Raw genomic sequence first — 19,354 nt, 5'->3', positions numbered from 1 at the left:
AAAAAAAAAAAAAAAAAGGACAAAGAGGGGGCTCCATGTACACAGCCACATGCAAGCCATCCCTACTGCGTGCATACCTTCCAGTAGGACTGCTCCCGCTCTTAACCCCACACTCTTGCTCCATAAAGTGTGGGACCTTGAAAGCCGTGGACCACGGCTGAGCTAAGGCTAGAAGCCATGGAGAGCCTGAAGGGACAGAAGGAGGTTTAGCTGCTCCAGGGCACCCAGGCCTGTCACTAGCAGCGGCCCCATCCCCATAGATATGTGACCATTAGTCATGTAAGGGAAATGCCCAAGCCCCTCCACACGAAAAGGTTGTGACCTGTGGTCAAGTAGGCGCAAGACAGATCTCCATTTTTAAGAAGGTTCCTAAAGGCCTGGAGGATGTAGCCAATAAGCTTTCCTGCCCAGACACTCCTCCCTGTAAAAGGCCCACCCTGAGAAGTGGGGTGTGGTTTTACACATCCACTTTCTGCCATGACAATATATGCCTCAACAGTCCTCCTGCCTCAGCATTCCAAGTGCTGGATTGATTATAGGTGTGACCCATCCCTCCGGGAGATAGTCAAAACCCAGGGTACTCGGTTGGTCAAGAACAAAAGTGAGGGTCCTGAGAAAATAGTTCAGTGGCTCACAGCTCTTGCTTTGGACATAGGTGAAGCTGCGGTCCAATCCCCAATGCACAAGAACAAAGGCAGGCACAGCTGCGCATGCCTGGAACCCAAATTGGGGGTGACAGAGACAGGAAGATCCTGAGAGCTTGCTGGCCAGCCAGCCTAGCAGGAAAGGCAAGTGTCCAATTCAGTGGGACCCCATCTCAAAGCAGCAAGGCAGTGCAGGGTAACAGAAGAGGACACTCAGCAGCCAGCCCTGACATCCGCATGCACACACGCACATACAGAGGTTAAGGCTGGACAGGGTCTCCATCGAGGACCTGCGTGGATCCAGGCCACAGGCAGAATCCCTTATCGGTGCAGGAATGTAGCTGGGGCTAGAGGCTAGGGGTAGTACTAGGTGGGGACAGGGGTGGGGTTGAGAGCCCAAACCCTCCCACTTCTATCCCTTCTGCTCAAAATGCTTGCCAACTTCCTCTGGTACTTGGAGATCTTCTATCAGAGGCCCCGAGGTAGCCCCATCTATGGAGGTGGCAGCCCCATGCCAATCTCCTGCGTGGGCACAGTGTCTCTGAGTTGATCTTCCTTGGGTGGCTTCAGTGACCCAGCATGCCTCGCTTGCACAGTGAACACAGCAAGCACCCTAGGCATGTCTGTAGATTCCAGGGTGTGATTAAGCCAGTACCAGGTGGTATTAAAGTTCCCAGCTATCTGGGCTGCTCCCTGGCTCTCTGCTGCCCTCTGTTGGAAATCCCGAGAAGACACACTGTTGTTGCCGGTAGGAAAATCAGTTTACCTTGAGCCTAGTTCTGACCCTTCAGAGTCTCTGGCTCCATTTTTTCAAAAATTACTTACCCAGGGTGGGGACAGTACTGCCACCTGGAGCTTGTGGATGATCTAAAATTTTATTGGAATATTTTTTTGGAGGGGGCGAGGGCAGGGTCTCATGTATCCCAGGCTGGCCAGGAACTCCCTGGGGATAACCTTTAGATCCTTGTCATTTATGCCTGTTTTCTGGGATTATAGACCTGTGCTGTGCCACCACAAGTCTTGGTTTGTTTTATTTTTATTACATCATATATATATATATATATATATATACACACACACACATATACATCACATATCACATGCATACATAACTGTATATACTCTATTTACATGCATATATATATATATATATATATATATATATATATATTTTTTTTTTTTTTTTTTTTTTTTTTTTTGGTTTTTCGAGGCAGGGTTTCTCTGTGTAGCCTTGGCTGTCCTGGAACTCAGTCTGTAGACCAGGCTGGCCTTGAACTCAGAAATCCGCCTGCCTCTGCCTCCCAATTGCTGGGATTAAAGGTGTGCGACACCACACCCAGCCTGGTTTTTGTTTGTTTGTTTTGTTTTGTTTTTCTGAGACAGGGTTTCTCTGTTTAGCCCTGGCTATCCTGGAACTCGCTATGTAGACCATGCTAGCATGGAACTTAGAGATTCGCCTGCCTTTTCCTCCTGAGTGCTGGGTTTAGAGGTGGCGCAACCATACCCAGCCTTATTTTAGTTTTTAAATTATTCTCTGTTTGGTGTTTTGCCAGTAAGTGTGTGTGTGTGCGTGCGCGTGTTCCACATGCATGCCTGATGCCTGAGGAGACCAGAAAAGGATATCAGATCCCCTGAGACTGGAGTTACAGAGGTTGTGAACGTCTATGGTCATGGTGGGCCTCAAACCAGTGTCCTCTGGAAGAGCAGCGGGTGCTCTTAATTGCTGAGTCGTCTCTCCAGCCCCAGGAGGATACATTGTCTTTTAAAATCATTGTACTGAGTGCACTGAGAGCAGCAGCTGGAGACAACTACACAACTAACTGCCTGTTTTTTAAAAAGATTAGTGTGTGTGTTTGTGTCTATGTATGTATCCTGTTTGTGTATGTGCTATTGTCTCTGTGTCTGTGTGTATGTATGTGTTTGTGTGTGCATGTATATGTGTGTGCTTGTGTGTTGCTCTATGTATGTGTGTGTTTGTGCATATATGTGTGTTTATGTGTGTGTGTGTGTAGATATGTGTGTGAGTGTGTGTGTATAGTGTGTCTGTGTGGTGTGTGCGAGTGTGTGTGTGTGTGTGTGTGTGTGTGTGATTGTGTCTGTGTATGTACTCTTCTTGTGCCACAGTGCCTGGACAGAGAGCAGAAGGCAACCTTGGGTGTTCTTGATTTCTACCTTGTTTTCCACAGGGCCTCTAGTTCACTGCTGCGGCCATCAGGTTAGCTGAGCCAAAAGTCTCTGGGGATTCTCAGGTCTCACCAACGCAGTACTCCTCATGGATGCAGATGCCCTGGGCCTGACTTTATGTGGGTTCCTGGGAGGAGTCAAACTCAGATCCTCATGCTTATGATTCACCCCCTAGGGCCCTTGGTTCTGACCTTCTAGGCGCTCCATCTGTGACTGATCAGAGATGACCCACAAGGACATAGCAGTGACTCACAGAGAGCAGGGGAACCTCAGGACATGGAGGCCACAGTCTCCGTTCTCTGGCTCGGGGCCTCCCTCAAGCACATCTCCCTCTTGACCCTGCCTCAACCCCTGAGCGCCGGGTAACAGGCCTGGGTTTCTCAGTAAATAATCAATTTTGTATAAAAGAGATTAAGTAATTCGAAGATTGAAGATGGTTTGTGTTTCTTCACTGGGTTGCCATGTCTTGGGCTCCCCCATTCCCATCTGGTAGCTCTTCCTCCTGCCCTAGGCCTTCCTGTGGCATTCCACAGGCTGTAGCTGCGGATATGTTCCCGAACCTTTGGTATGTCTGAATATCCTATTTTGTCTCCTGCTTTAATTGGGTTATCGAGATGGTTCTCTAAGTAAAGGTACCTGCCAGCACTCGGGCCTGAGTTGGGCCCTCGGGTCCCACATGGCAGAAGCTGAGAACCAACTCTTGCTCTCTGACCTTTGCTCTACATGTGCACGCATGCATGCACACACGCAAATAAACAAACAAAAAAATGTAACACAAATATTTAAAGGGCAAACTTGGAAGACCTAGAGACAGAAAAAAAAAAAAAAAAAAAAGCAAGCCTTGGCTCTACCTACTCTCTATAAGATTGCAATATCATGAAGTATTTTCTCTTACCAGAGCGGAAATCAAAACCAAGAGGATATTTCAAAACACCGCAAGTATTTGGGAAGTAAACAGCCCAGAGGTCAAAAAGGAAGTTTAAAAAAAAATTATATAAAACTAAATGAGAAAGAAAATAGGAAGGGGGGGGCACGGGGTGAGATGGCTCAGTGGGGGAGAGGGCTTGCTGGAGGGGGGGTGAGACAGCTTGGTGGGGTGGGAGGTGTGAGATGGTTTGGTGGAGGGTGTGGTGGAGGGGTTGGAGGAGGGGTTGAGATGACTTGAGTGGGGGAGGGGGAGTTGGGAAGGGTAGATGGGACTGGGAGACCATTTGTGGGGGTGAGGAGGGGGGCTGAGACAGCAGGGGAAGGGGGTGAGACCGGCTTGGTGGGGGCAGCATGTTGAGAGGCTTGGTGGGTAAAGCACAGCCAGACTTGATGCTGAGGGTTTGATGCCTGAGACCCACGTGATGAAGAGACCTGGCCACAGGAAATCATCTCTGACCGCAGCCTATAGAGAATGAATAAGTAAGTGAAACACAAAACAGAGCCAAAGCCAGGCATTGAAGTTCATGCTTATGATCCCCACACTTGGAAGGTTCGAGGCCAGCCTCAACTGGGTATGGCTCATCAAAGTCCTCAATCCAGGCATACTCCAAGCTGAGAGGTGGACTAGTCCTCCTTCCAACTGTGTGCTGTAGGGCTCAGGGAGTGTCGTTAGGGTTCTGTGGGCTTAAACAGTGACATACCCACCCCCACCCCCTCATATAGGAAGTTGGGGAATACTCTAGTTCAAAACATGAAGGCTGGGGCTGGAAAGATGACTCAACAGTTAAGAGCACTGACTGCTCTTCCAGAGGTCCTGAGTTCAAGTCCCAGAAACCACATAGTGGCTATCAACCATCAGTAATGGGATCGGATGCCCTCTTCTGGTGTGTCTTTTTTTTTTTTTTTAAGATTTATTTATTATTATACATAAGTACACTGTAGCTGTCTTCAGACTTGCCAGAAGAGGGTGTCAGATCTCATGACGGGTGGTTGTGAGCCACTATGTGGTTTCTGGGATTTGAATTCTGTACCTTCGGAAGAAGCAGTCAGTGCTCTTACCCACTGAGCCATCTCGCCAGCCCCCCTGGTGTGTCTTTAGATAATGGCAGTGTATTCACATATATAACAACAGAAACAAACAAACAAACAAAAAGCCAAACCAAACCAACAACAACAAAAACCAAAAAACAAAACAAAAAAAGCCCCAGGAAGTCCACTTCCGATTTTGTGGGGAAAAGTGTTTATTTGTTTGTTTATTTAGCGCAAGTGATGTGTTTATTAAAAGATAAAGAGAGCCGGGTGTGGTGGCACACGCCTTTAATCCCAGCACTCCGGAGGCAGAGGCAGGCGGATTTCTGAGTTCGAGGCCAGCCTGGTCTACAAAGTGAGTTCCAGGACAGCCAGGGCTATACAGAGCAACCCTGTCTCGAAAAACCAAGAAAGGAAGAAAGAAAGAAAGAAAGAAAGAAAGAAAGAAAGAAAGAAAGAAAGAAAGAAAGAAAGAAAGAAAGAAAGAGAGAGAAAAGGAGGGGATATGTTCAATGGATGTGTGGTGAGGTATGGGGGAAGGTCTGTGGGCCCATGCTGAGGCATCCCTTCTCCCTGAGGGACCAGTCACACAAGTATACCAGTATAGTATAGAACAGAGTTCACTCAGGGCATGGGGAGGGGGGTTAAGAGAGTAGTACTGAGGCAGAGAGAAGGAGAGAGTAGAGAAATCCGGCCATGACCCCGAGGAGTTAAGGGGAAAGGAGTGGGAAAGGGGTGAGGGGACAGAGTGAGAGCAAGAGGGGAAGAGCAAGAGGGAACAAGAGAGGGAGGAGGGGGCAAGCAGCCCCTTTTATAGTGGGTCAGGCCTATCTGGCTGTTGCCAGGTAACTGTGGGGTGGAGTCCAGACAGAGTGCTAACAACAAGCACACAGTGGAAGTGTTTCTAAAATTCCTTCCTTGAGGGAATCATAAACCATGTCTAGCTTCTACCAAGGTCCCAGTGACGAGCTAAAGCACATTTTGCCAAAGTTCACCTGGAGAACAGAAATATTATTAGGCTTCCTTCCAGAGCAGGGGTGAGGGCTTACTGATGGCAGCTCTGTATAGATGGGGCCCCAGCCCCTAGCCCTTTCCAGCCATGTCCTTCTCTGAGGCCACGTGCACTTAGGAGAGAATTGTATACAACTGGCTGGGAGGGGCTGCTGGCCACTCAGGAGAGGGTCCCAGTACCTTTCTTTTGCAAGGGGAGGCCAAGGGCCAACTACCCCAGCTGTGGTGATGCGTTGTCTGCCCTGCCTGGCTATGGAAGTAGTTCTTGTTAGATGCAAAACCAGCCGGGCGTGGTGGCACACGCCTTTAATCCTAGCACTCGGGAGGCAGAGGCAGGCGGNTTTCTTTTTTTTTTTTAAGATTTATTTATTTATTATATGTAAGTACACTGTAGCTGTCTTCAGACACTCCAGAAGAGGGCGCCAGATCTCGTTACGGATGGTTGTGAGCCACCATGTGGTTGCTGGGATTTGAACTCTGGACCTTCGGAAGAGCAGTCGGGTGCTCTTACCCACTGAGCCATCTCACCAGCCCGGCAGGCGGATTTCTGAGTTCAAGGCCAGCCTGGTCTACAAAGTGAGCTCCAGGACAGCCAGAGCTATAAAGAGAAACCCTGTCTCGAAAAACCAAAAAAAAAAAAAAAAAAGTACAAAACCTGGTAAGTGAATCCTGAGGACCAAATTCAGGTTGTAAGTGGAGGCAGCAAGTGCCTTGGCCAGGCCCTGGTCTCCAGTCTTTACACACTTACGTAATATTCTCTTTAGGGCCACTTCAGACCCTCACCGGACCATTTGCCTGTTGGTGATCTGTGATTCCCTCCAACAACCCTGTTAACCTAAGTGCTCTACCACAGAGTCACTCCCTCGGCCCTTCCCTGGGAGATCTGAGGTGTAGTCATGGAACGACAGCCTGGACTGCTGGCCTTCAACTCCGGAGCATCTCAGCCTCTGGCACAACAGTACATCTGACCTCAGCTGTCTGGATCCTGGCTCCAGTTTGTTGACAGAGTGAATGATTGTGACCCAAAACTCAGTGAGAGAGGAAGGCTGAGAGGTCAACGTCTTCCCTCTTCCATTTAGTTTGACAGCTGTACACAGAGCCAAAACCCACTCTGTGTCCAGCTTCTGCAGTTCAATTCTCTTGGTGTGATATTCCCAAGGCTAATGTGAATTGCATCAGGAACTGATCTCTCTCCCAGTCTCTTCAATGATCTACTTATTATTTAACAGTTTTTGTTGTGGTTCTTTCGAAGGGTTTCTCTGTGTAGCCCTGGCTGTCCTGGAACTCACTCTGTAGACCAGGCTGGCCTCGAACTCAGAAATCGCCTGCCTTTGCTTCCCAAGTGCTGGAATTAAAGGTGTGTGCTACCACTGCCCAGTAGTCGTTTCAAAATTTTAAGTTAGATTTATTCACTTCATTTTATGTGTTTGGCCAGCAAGTACACATGTTCACCCCATTCATGCCTGGTGTCTGAGGAGGTTTGAAAGTGGTGTCAGTCTCTGGAACTGGAGTTACTGGCAGTTTTGACCCACCACCTGGGTGCTGGGCACCAAACCCAGGTCCTCTGGAAGAGCAACAACTGCCAAGTCATCTTTCCAGACAATTAAAAACAATGGTTTATTTATTTTTACTTTATGTACATTAGTATTTTGTCTGTATGTGTGAGGAGTAACAGAGATGCCCAGTGTAGGTGCTGGGGACTGAGCTCTGACCCCGTTTACAAGTCTCCCTTCTGTTTTGAGAAAGGGTCTAGCTTCGTAGCCCAGGCTAGTTTAGAACTCACTATGCAGATCAGGTTGGCTCCCAACTCACAATCCTGCTGAAACACCCCAAGTTGGATATCTAGACATGTGCTGCTAAGCTCACCACTGGTTTGTCATCTCCCTTCGTTGACAAATGGCACTCCTTGGCACATTATTGCACCCATTTTGTTCACCTGTGTGTCAGCTACTGGACAACAAGGTGGTTTCAACTTTGACAGCAATGGTCTGGGTGCTATGCAAAGCTGTGCTTAGCAGACAGTGGTTGAAGAGTTCCAGGCTCGCCAAGACCACATAGAGAGCTGTCTCAAAAGGGGGAGAGATTCGTGTCCATAATCTCAGCACTTGGAAGCCTGAGGCAGGAGAGTTGAGAGTTAGACTCGCTTAGGCTACATAGCATAGACCACACTTTAGCTGGGTGTGGTGGTGTGCATCCTTAATACCCACTTGGAAGGCAGAGGCAGGTGGATCTCTGAATGTTCGAGGTCAGCCTAGTTAACAGAGAGTTCCAGAACAGCCAGGGCTACATAGACACTGTCTCAAAAAAAAAAAAAAAAATCATCTCCTGAGTCTTGGCTCACGAGAGAGGGGACTTACTTACTTGCCTACACAAACCCTACACAAGGTGTCTTGGCACACGCCAGTCATTCAAGCATTGTAAGAGGATCTAGGTCAAGTACATCCTCATCGATATAGAGAGTTCAAACCCAGCCTAGGCTACCTGAGACTCCAACTGAATAATAATAATAAATATGCTTGGTCTGGGAGACAGAGGTCTGACTGTAAATATATAAGACACAGAAGCCAGACATGGTGGTGCACGTCTTCAGTCCCAGCACTCAATAGGTGGAGGCAGCTGGATCTCGGAGTTCAAGGCCAGCCCGCTCTACATAGTAAGACCTTATCAAAAAAGAGCAGTGGGAGTCTACATTGCATTTGTTATTCCATTTTATTTAGCATGTGTGTGTAGATCAGAAGACTTCACCATGTGGGTCCTGCGACCAGGCTCAGTCTGCTAGGCTTGGTGGCAGGCACCTTTCCCCTGCCTGATCCCACACACTTTGTGGGGTGTGGTCTTGAGATGTAGTCCAGTCTAGTCTAACACTTCTGTTATTTTGCCTCAGCCCCTGACTGCTGGGACCACAGCCCTGCTGTCGCCAAGCCTGACAATCAAGCTGATTTTTGAATGACAGGGATAGCAAGTCAGAGAATGACAGAGCATGGCCACGCTGAGATTAAATACATGTGGAATTGTGCAAGTGCCCACAGTCAGTTGCCCTCACCTCTCCTCAGTGAAAGAGGTGTCACTTTCAGAAGGTCAAGGAAGGAGGAGGGACGTCCTCTGGGCAAAGAGAAGTTAAGTAACTTCCCAGGAACAGCAGGAAGCACAGCACAGAGACTGACACCTTCCCCTCTGCACACAGCCTAGAGGCAGGCTCAGAGTCTAGAGCCTAGGGCCGCCATGTTGTTACCAATGTCAAGACGTTGCGTGAGGTTCCAACCCCGGCCCCTGTGCTGACCCCTGGCTGCCTCCTCTTTCTGACTTCTGAAGGAAAAAATAAAATAAAACATAACCCGGGCCAGGAAGCATCCATCACGAGCTGTCCAGCTGAGGCCGGAGGGGCAGAGGTCAGCAGGGAGGTGACCTCAAGGACTCTGTGGGGATTTGGATCCGGCTGGGCTCCGGCTTGAGAGGCTGGAAATTTTCCCACCCTGAGATTTTCCTGCATCAATCCAGGAGGGCGCCCTGGATGCTGCCAGCCCAACCCCCCAGCTCCTTCCTCTCCCGGCAAGGTTTCCCCCCACTCGCTAAGCACGGGTTGGGAGGGCTATGCCAAGCGGACCTAGAAGAACATCAGACACCGGGCTGGATAAAATAGCGTTATCTGGCTCAGGACAGACAAGTGAAGGCCTCAGAACCGCAGCTCAAGGACTCGGTATCAACGGCAACTGAGGAGTATCTGGTCATTTGTGGCTTCCCTAGGAGTTGGACCCCAGCCCTGGTGGCCTTGGGTGTGTGCAAGAGAGCTTGGCCCTGGGCCCTGTTTTCCCGCCGCTGCACTTGGGCCTCAGCCCTTCCTAGTGTTAAATAGAAACCTCTTTATTCTAAGTATCTACCATTCCTTAATACGTTGGATTGGGGCCAGACCTTGAGGTGAGGGGAAAGGAGGTGGGGCTAGGATATTTCTGTAAAACCTTCCAGAAGGCTCCCCGCCATGCCATGCTGGGATACAAGGGAGGAGGGGGCAGGGAAATGACCCTGGCAGCCTTAGGGAACTCTTTGCTCGTTCTGGCCTCAGTTTCCCTTCTGGAGGGGATGTTGTTCCGGGCTGGGTGGGATATCTAAGGAACCTCCTATCCCAGAAGTCGGTGTCTCAGGCAGGGAGTCACGTGGAAGGGAGGAGGGTGTATCAGCAGCAACATGGGCACCGGGTGCCTCAGCGATCGGCTCGGGCTCTAACTGGTGATGGAGAATGAGGCCGCAGGGGCAGACAAGCCAGATTGGGCCTGGCCAGCCGGGACACTGGGAGGCGTCCCAAGAGGAGAGGGAGGCCAAGACAGAAAGATGTGCGGGGCACAGGGATGTCGGCAAAGAAGGCACGGTCCCGAGAGGGTGATAGGGCACCACCTTCAGATAGTTCCAGGTCCCGGGCCACCGCCAGGATCTCCTGACGGGCAGCTGTGTTTCGAAGACCTCTGATGTCAAGGAGGGCTGCCACATGCTTCCGCCTGTTGGGAGAGGACAGAAAGACAAAGGCCTATGAGGATCCTGGGACCCAGACAGGTACCCAGCCCATCAGTGTATCCTGCTTGAACTCTGGAACTCTTTGTCTCATTTCCTGGTGTCATCTTGTCCCAATCTCTTGCAGACATTTCCAAATTTTCCATGTAGAATCGTCCAGAACTCTTACCTCCAAGCTCAGTAATAAAAAGCTTTTTGTTCAGTGTCTCTAATCCTCATTAACTTAACTTTCAATCTTCATCCTAACCTACCTCAGCAGTCTCCTTTAATAGGACATTTACAGTAATGGAGACTGAAGCAAGGATCTCACATGTAAGAGGTTCTAGGCAGGGCTCTACCACTGAGCCACGCCCCCAGCCCCTCACTGGGGGATTCTAGGCAGGGGCTCCACCACTGAACCACGCCCCCAGCCCCTCACTGGGGGACTCTAGGCAGGGGCTCTACCACTGAGCCACGCCCCCAGCCCCTCACTGGGGATTCTAGGCAGGGACTCCACCACTGAGCCACGCCCCCAGCCCTGATGGGGATTCTAAGCAGGGATCTACCACTAAACCTTATCTCTAGTCCCCCCACCTCTTTGTTTTTGTTTTTTCCAGACAGGGTTTCTCTGTATAGCCCTGGCTGTCCTGGAACTCACTTTGTAGACCAGGCTGGCCTCGAACTCAGAAATCCACCTGCCTCTGCCTCCCAAGTGCTGGGGTTAAAGGTGTGCGCCACCATGCCCAGCTTCTAGCCCCCCCTTTTTTTTAAGTTTTTTTTTTTTTAAGATTTATTTATTTATTATATGTAAGTACACTGTAGCTGTCTTCAGACACTCCAGAAGAGGGCGCCAGATCTCGTTACGGATGGTTGTGAGCCACCATGTGGTTGCTGGGATTTGAACTCTGGACCTTCGGAAAAGCAGTCGGGTGCTCTTACCCACTGAGCCATCTCACCAGCCCCCCTAGCCCCCCTTTTTAAGTTTTATTTTCAGATAGTGTCTCACTAAATCATCCAGGCTTTCCTTGAGCTTCTGATTCTCTGAGTCTCCTGAGTAGGTAGATTTACACACTCGAGTTGCCACTTCCTAAATCCGGAAGTTATGCTCACACTTGGCAGATGCCACAGCTAGCCCTTAGTTCCCTCATCCCTTTCCTCCCAATGGCCTCACTCAGCCTCAGAGTGTAGCCCCACTAAATCCTAACCCCCTCTTTCTGCAGGTCTGGTTTGGAAGCTTCCCCACCACTGACATCCAGACCTCACTGTCTCTTCATTTAGATCATTCTAGATCATTCTTGAGCTTTCAGCCTCTAGGATACTCACTCCACTCCTAACACAGTCTGCAAATGGGGGCACCTCTGAAGATTCCACGCTACAATTCACTGTCTAATCATCTTTGTGCTCGAAAGCACCTCTGCTCCACAAGCCCTTATCCTAAGCCCCAGCTACTAGAAGTTTCCCCTGCACTACCATCTCAACTCCACATCCCTGACACACAACAAACCTCCACAGCTGGTGTGATAGATCACACCTGGGATCCCAGCCCTGAGGTAGCAGGCTGGCCCCATACTGGAAGACAACCCAGGCTGCCTCACCAGGTACTCGCTGCCAAGCCTGAAAGCCCAAGTTCAATCCTCAAGACCTACACAGTTGGAGGAGAGAACTGACCTCTTGCAAAGTGTCCTCTGTCCCCCGCCATGTGTGTACTGTGTGGAGCATGCTCCTCCCTCCCCAAATAAGAATAAAGATGTCAGGCATGGTGGCACATGCTTTTAATTCCAGCACTCAGGAAGCAGAGGCAAGTAAATCTCTGCAAGTTCAAGACCAGCCTGGTCAGTCGGGCAGTGGTGGCACACGCCTTTAATCTCAGTACTTGGAAGGCAGAGGCAGGAAGATTTCTGAGTTTGAGGCCAGCCTGGTCTACAGAGTGACTTATTGGACAGCCAGGGCTACACAGAGAAACCCTGTCTTGAAAAACAAAAAAAGGGGCTGGAGAGATGGCTCAGAGGTTAAGAGCACTGCCTGCTCTTCCAAAGGTCCTGAGTTCAATTCCCAGCAACCACATGGTGGCTCACACCATCTGTAATGGGATCTGATGCCCTCTTCTGGTGTGTCTGAAGACAACTACAGTGTACTTATATAAATAAATCCTAAAAAACAAACAAACAAAAAACAAAAGAAGAAAAAAACCCAACCTGGTCTACAGAGAAACCTTTTCTTGGAAAAATAAAATAAAATAAACACAGCCAACTCTAAGAAGAGCTTAGCATTTACTGGACCATTTCGCTGTGCCTGAACTCTGACTCAGCTTCAGAAATCCCCTGAGGATGCTGGGAACCCTTGAGATCGCATACATCTCCAGGACAGAATCCTCTCCCTTGACTCCAAGCCTTCAAACCTGAAACTCAGCCCTCCTCCCACCATGCTCCTGTGGAGACTAGCTGCCCCTGCCCACCACAGTGCCAGGAAGCCACTCCTCCCATTGCTACTTCATTAGACCACTGTCTGTCACTCACAGGTGACAATGTCCTGTTCTGGATTTGAAATCAGGGGTCTGCTGGTCTGCGTTCAAATCCCAGACTCTTGTCACTTGACAACTGTGAGACCATGCATTATACAGGTAAGTTATTTTGCATTTCTAAAAACAAAAACAAAACAAAACAAAACAACCAAAACTAAAACACCACCATCAAAAAACATACTTTTGCCCTTTCTTTCTTTCTTTCTTTCTTTCTTTCTTTCTTTCTTTCTTTCTTTCTTTCTTTCTTTTTCTTTCTCTCTCTCTTCTTTTTTTCAAGACAGGGTTTCTCTGTGTAGCCCTGGCTGTCCTGGAACTCACTTTGTAGACCAGGCTGGGCTCAGAACTCAGAAATCCGCCTGCCTCTGCCTCCCAAGTGCTGGGATTAAAGGTGTGTGCCACCACTGCCTGGCACTTTTACCATTTCTACAATCCCCCTGTGGTGCTGTACATGGAACTCAGCATCTTGTGTATGCTAGGTGATTGATCTACCACTGAGCCATCCAGCCCTTCCTTGAGGGTTCTAGGAAGGTGCTAACTATTATTCACATCACCAGCTATCATTAAGTTTTATCAAAGTCAGTCTTCCCTCCCTCCCTCTTCCTCTCTCTCTCTCTCTCTCTGCTCTCTATGCAGCCCTGGCTGTCCTGGAACTCATAAATCCACCTCACCCCTACCTCCAGAGTGCTGGGATTAAAGGCATGTGCCACCACACCCTGGCTGGACTGCAGCTTTTACTGTTAAACTGTCCTAGATAATGATGAAGGTGTAATTCCCACAGCCAGCTCACAATTAGGGTATTACCATCCGTGGGCAGCAAACAAGGAAGGTCTGGTCAAAAGGAAGTGGCCCACCTAGATTTGGACGTGCCTGCTACTGTCCCTTGAGTGTGCGCCCACATGCCCGTGTGTGTCCCCCGTGTCCCCGGCGGTTCCCTGCAGGGCCAGCCCTTCCTGCCGCCGGGCGGCCTGCGCCCCCCTTGCCCCGGGCTTCCTGTGACCACTTGTTTGTTTGCGAGCCCTGGTGGCGGTGGCGGCGGCGGCGGCGGCGGCGGCGGTAGCAGAAGGAGGGAAATCGTATTAAGAATGCCCTGGTCCCAGCAGGAAACAGCCGTCAGACACGCTCTGCAGCCACCCTGCCTTGGCGCGGGCTAGGAAATGCTGGGATGGATGCCAAAGAGACCCGGGGCTGGCTGCACCTCACCTGATGTCTGGGTAGTCCCGCACCAGCACCCCGACCTCCACCTGGATGCTCGGAGTGTCCTCCAACTGCAGGATCTCTGCCAAGTGTGGCACCACTTGGTCAAGCCAATAAGCCTGGGACTCCTGTGGGAACAAGGGTTTCAGGGTCACCCAATGCAAGCCCCTTCTCCCCAGTACCCTTTCCATGCTGAGCCTTGCTCCTCTCTAGCTCTTTAGTCTTCCCCATGGGTAAGAGGGCTCAGAAGGCAGCCTGGCAGGGCATTAGCTACAAGCTTTGCTTATATGATGGAGAACCCCTTATATAATCTGTCCCCGAGTTTTTACAGATAACCCTAGATTGGGTAACAGGAATTAAAATCTGCCAGTTGTCTGGGCAGTGGCGCACGCCTTTAATCCCAGCACTGGGGAGGCAGAGGCAGGCAGATCTCTGTGAGTTCGAGGCCAACTTGGTCTACAGAGCCACGGGTCTTCCAAAACAAACAACAACAAAAAATCTAACCAATTCCATCCAGGTTTGGTAGCAAATACCCATCATCCCAGCATGGGTGAGGTGGAGGCAGGGGAATCTGGAGTTCAGCCATCTTCAACCATAAGGAATTTAAGGCCAGTCTCGGGTGTGTGAGACATAACTTCAAAACCCAAAACTAAACAAACTTTAAAAACACCCACACTAGGGAGGCAGAGGCAGGGGCATTTGAGGCTGGCTACATAGTCAAGAAACAAGAGCTAGGGCACAGACACTTGATGGGGAAGGGAAGTGTAAGATAGAGTTATTCCAGGTGGGACTGAGGGCCAGCATCTGCAAGGCTCTCAGTTCTGTCTTCTGCTTTGCCACCAAAATGCGGTGGAGTGTCATCATTCAGAAAGCATGGCTAAAACGTCCAGAGGACCACAAAAATTATCTTGAAAGTGTTTCAGTAAGTGAAACTATAAATTCCCAAGGACACACAGGCTATGAATCCCTAGAGCAGCTCGTGAGTTCATGGGCCACCCTTCCTGCCCATGACAACTGGACCAAAAGATTTGGGGCTACAAATTCTTGGATTTGGTGATATTTGGATTCAGGAAATTGTTTGTTTGTTTGTTTTTGAGACAAGGTCTCACTGCATAGCTCTGACTGGCCTGGACCTCAATATGTGTAGACCAGGTTGGCCTCTAAATCATGACCTTCCTGCCTCATCCCTCCCAGTGCTGTGATTACAGGATTACCATATCTGGAATATTATTTTTTCTTTAAAAATACTTTAGGGCTGGAGAGATGGCTCAGATGTTAAGAGCAATGACTGCTCTTCCAGAGGTCCTGAGTTCAATTCTCAGCAACCACATGGTGGCTTACAACCATCTGTAATGAAATCTGATGCCCTCTTCTGGTGTGTCTGAAGACAGCTATAGTGTACTCATATACATAAAATAAATACGTAATTCTTTAAAAAGAAATACTTTAGCTGGGCAATCCCTTCAATCCTTCAATCCTGGCAAACCTTCAATCCCAGCACTCGGGAGGCAGAGTTAGGTGAGTTTAAGGCAAATTTGGTCTACATAGCAAATTCCAGGGCAGTCAGGAGTGCATAGGGAGACCATCTCAAAAACAAAACAAGACTCGTTTTAAATGTTCTCTCTGCACCATGTGTATGAATGCCTGGAGCCCAAGAAGCCAGAATACAGTGTTGGATGAATTAAGTACGGTTTTGAGCTGCCATGTGGGGGCTGCAAATCGAACCAGAGTTCTCTGCAAGAGTAACCAGGGCTCTCCAACGCCCCGTCCCCGCCCTTTTTTTCCGGTTTTCTTGGTCTTGAAATTCGCAATCCTTCTGCCTCAGCATCCCTAGCATCCCTAGTACTGGGTGGCGGCAGGTGTGCATCATCACGAACCCAGCTTCCCTGTCCTGCTTTGGAAGCCAAGCTGACCCCCACTCCGGACAGCCCTACCTCCAGCTCTTACCTGTCTCCCTTCCCCGGGTTTGTCCAGCCCAGCCCAGCCTGGCACTCACCAGCCGCCGAAACAACCGCTGCAGCTGCGCCGCGTCCTCGCGGAGCCTCCCCGCCACACGGCTGCGGGTCCTCGCAGAGCGACAGCGCAGGCGCCCGCGGAGCAGTGGCCGCACGTACTCCACCAGCGCCCGTCGGTGCAGCTCAGCCACCAGAACCTGGGGACGGTGAGAGACCGGGACACGCTCTAGACCGCTCCCACCCCGTAGGCTTTCGGGAGGACCCCTGTTTCAAGCTCTGCCCACGCAGGCCGAACACTCCTGACACACGTGGGAACCCCCTGCTCCTCACGGAGTGCCCCGCTCCTTTAAAGTCAGACTCTCTACGGATCCCCTCATCCTAACAGATTCTTAATCGGATCCCACACACACCACTTTCCCTAAGGTGTGCCACACCCCAGGCTTTCCCAAAATCTTCCCTACAGAGGCTCCAACCTGAACCTGCACCCCGGTTTCTAGGACCATGCCTCCCTCTGCAGGCCCCAGATGAGGAGCCACCTATGTGCTTCCAGAAAAGCGGCTCCTCACTTGGTAGGGTCTCCCCCAGGACAATAGCTCTCTGAGCATCTCTGTCCCCTCCCATCTGATCACCTGGTACGGTTCATCCTGCATTCTGCGCAGGGCCAGGGCCTGGGCGCCTAGTGTGCCCACGATGCCATCCAGAGCTTCGGAACTGCTCAGCCACTTCCTGCGCATCAGCTTGTTGAAGTGAGGCTGGTAGGACAGTGCGGAAGGGAGGGTTTCAACCTCCTCCCTCCACCCTCCCACACTTCTCTTAGGAAAATCTCCCCCACCTATCCCTTTTGATGCTGGCAGTACAGGCTGGCCTTGAACTCTTGATCGCCTTGCCTCCTTCTCCCAAATCCTGGGATTACAGGTGTGTGGCACTTTAAACTCTTCCCAAAGGAAAACAAAGGCCCCACGATGATGATGGTGATGGTTGAGGACTTAGCTCCCCAACTGCTGGGATTTACGTACTGTCAGGGCACATTCACAGTAGTGGCGGTGGCACATGCCTTTAATCCCAGCATTTAGGAGGCAGAGGCAGAGGCAGGCAGATTTCTGAGTTCGAGGCCAGCCTGGTCTACAGAGTGAGTTCCAGGACAGCCAGGGCTACATAGAGAAACCCTGTCTCAAAAAACCAAAAACAAAAACAAAAACAATTGGCTTCCTGAAGGGGGAGATCCACAGTTCAGGAATGAGGATGTTAGCTGGCGATGGTGTAGAGTTCTGATAGCCATGAGCTTGTGAGAACTGGGTCAGAGGTCAATGTGTCCTCAGAGACCATTAGCATCATGTTCCAGGGCTTAGGGCAAAATGAAAACTAGAGACCCATTGCTGGGTGGTGGCACACCCCCCTTTAATCCTGGCACTCACACAGGCATGGTGACTTTAATCCCAGTACTCGGGATGCAGAAGCAGGCATGATCTCTGTGAGTTCAAGGCCAGCCTGGTCTAGTTAAGGAGTCTCAGACATAGTGAAACCCTATTTAAAGGCAACAAAAACTGGGAACCCTCCTTCAAAAACTACTAGGACTTTCATAACTTTGTTGAGTGTCTTCATCATCATCATCTTCATCATCATTTTGGTTTTCTCTGTGTAGCCCTTGCTGTCCCAAAGTCTGTCTGTAGTCCAGGTTGGCCTCAAACTCCGAGATCCAAGCGCTGAGATTAAAGGTGTGTACTAAACACACTCTGCTTGATTATTACCATTATAAATTCAATCTCTCCATCACTGAGTCAAAGTGGCAACTTCTAGTTTGTTTGGAAAGTCAGTTATGTCAGATGATGTTTTGCTGGGAGACACAGGTGAAAGGATGTCTTGCTAAAGCAGACAGGTGAAAGACTGTTTTCCTGAAGCAGACACAGATGGAGGGATGTTTTTCTATAGTGGGCACACAAAGGGACCTGTGATGAAGTTGTATAGCTATGACCCCACAGACAGTGGGAGATGAGCACTGAGCCTTGGTTTGCTTGGCTCTGCCTTGTTATCCTTCGTGAATGACACGCATGGATTGGCTTGCCTTGCATAATGTTGTTGAGCTCATCTTGTGGTAATGCAGCCATTGGGAGAAACTTCTCACGAAGTTCCTGAGGCAGCTTGCCACGCCCACAACCTCACCCTGGATCAGTTGGTGAGCCTGGCAGTTTCTTCAGGATTGAACTGCATCTGACTGTTGGTTCGTGCCTGGTGTCTGCCTGCCTCGAGGACTGGACTGCAGCTGCTGAGCTGTATTTGGTGTTTGCTTTGTTAACAAAGAAGATCGAGCTCTCCTCCAGAGAACTATTGCTGAGCAGGTCCACTTCCCCCATAGCCTAATAACTTTCCTCTTCCACTGCCTCCGCTGGGTGGTGGGCTAGAGGAGAGCTTGAACACTTATTAAAAGCAGGTTGCAAAAAAATTTATGCCTACACTGAGTGATATCCTAATCCTTAATTTTCAGAGCATCAGGTACCCCAGGCTAACTCCCAATTACACGTGACAACAAAGAATTAGGCCACGCCTCGCCTTTAATACACGTGTTCTGGGGAGCTGTGTGACCCCAAAATCCAGACTGTTGCATACCAGAGATTGGAGGGATGAGGCTGGCCGGGGGGTAGGACTGGAACAAACAAGGCCTCCTGAACTGTGAGGGGGGAGTCAGCTTCCCTTTGACAACACAGGGAACCCATAAGTAAGGGAGGGAGAGGGCCAGGTCCCCACCCTACCTGGCATATACCAGCATTTGTGCTTGCACGCACACAGTCACCTGTATGTGTGCACAAGTCGGCAAGTGTACAGGCTAAGTGGTCACGTCTGCCCTCTCTGACTCCATGTGTCTCCCTTCCTGCTTTGCCTCCTTAGTGACTGGTGACCGAGTGCCAGGTTTATCTCCTAACCTCGCTCCTTCCCTTCCTTTCCTGCCTATCAGCATTCTCAGACCTTCCGTGCCTCTAATTTCATATTTCAGAACATGCACTGAGTGAAGGCGAAGGCAAAGGACCTTTCTAGAAACAAAGACTCCTGTCTGGAAGCCTGATACTGGGAAGGGGGAGGCCAGCCTGGACTACATGTTGAGTTCCAGGCTAGCCAGGGCTACATAGAGAGACCATGTCCCAACTACCCACACACATCAAAAAAAAAAAAAGGCGTCAAGCTTGCTATGGTGATACACACTTTTAATCCCATCCTGAGGAAGCAGGCACAGGTAGATTTCTGTGAGTTCCAAGCTAGCCTGGGCAATATAATGAAACAGGGATTCAAGTGGGGGGGGGGGAGGAGAGTTGGAAATGAGGCTCAGTGGTAGAGCCCCTGCCTAGGATCCCCCAGTGAGCGGCTGGGGGTGTGGCTCAGTGGTAGAGCCCCTGTCTAGAATCCCCCAGTGAGGG

General features: G+C 50.0%; 1 protein-coding gene across 2 annotated transcripts in view; it reads right to left on the bottom strand.

Annotated features, from left to right (window-relative positions):
* Positions 1-8,485: 8,485 nt before the first annotated feature.
* Exoc3l2 (exocyst complex component 3 like 2) overlaps positions 8,486-19,354 on the bottom strand; it is a 35,757-nt gene continuing 24,888 nt past the window's right edge. For both annotated transcript variants that reach the window (XM_029480140.1, XM_029480141.1), the window contains exons 9-12: positions 16,577-16,699; positions 15,989-16,144; positions 13,999-14,120; positions 8,486-10,285 (exon numbers count right to left, since the gene is read on the bottom strand). In XM_029480140.1, the coding sequence (XP_029336000.1) occupies positions 9,994-10,285; positions 13,999-14,120; positions 15,989-16,144; positions 16,577-16,699 (693 nt within the window). In that variant the 3' untranslated portion in view covers positions 8,486-9,993. The remainder of the gene's footprint in view (positions 10,286-13,998; positions 14,121-15,988; positions 16,145-16,576; positions 16,700-19,354) is intronic.

This window comes from Mus caroli, chromosome 7 (genome assembly GCF_900094665.2).
Source record: "Mus caroli chromosome 7, CAROLI_EIJ_v1.1, whole genome shotgun sequence".
NCBI classification, from domain to species: domain Eukaryota; kingdom Metazoa; phylum Chordata; class Mammalia; order Rodentia; family Muridae; genus Mus; species Mus caroli.
Note: the sequence above shows the minus strand (reverse complement) of the source record. Positions and strands in the feature narration are given on the sequence as shown.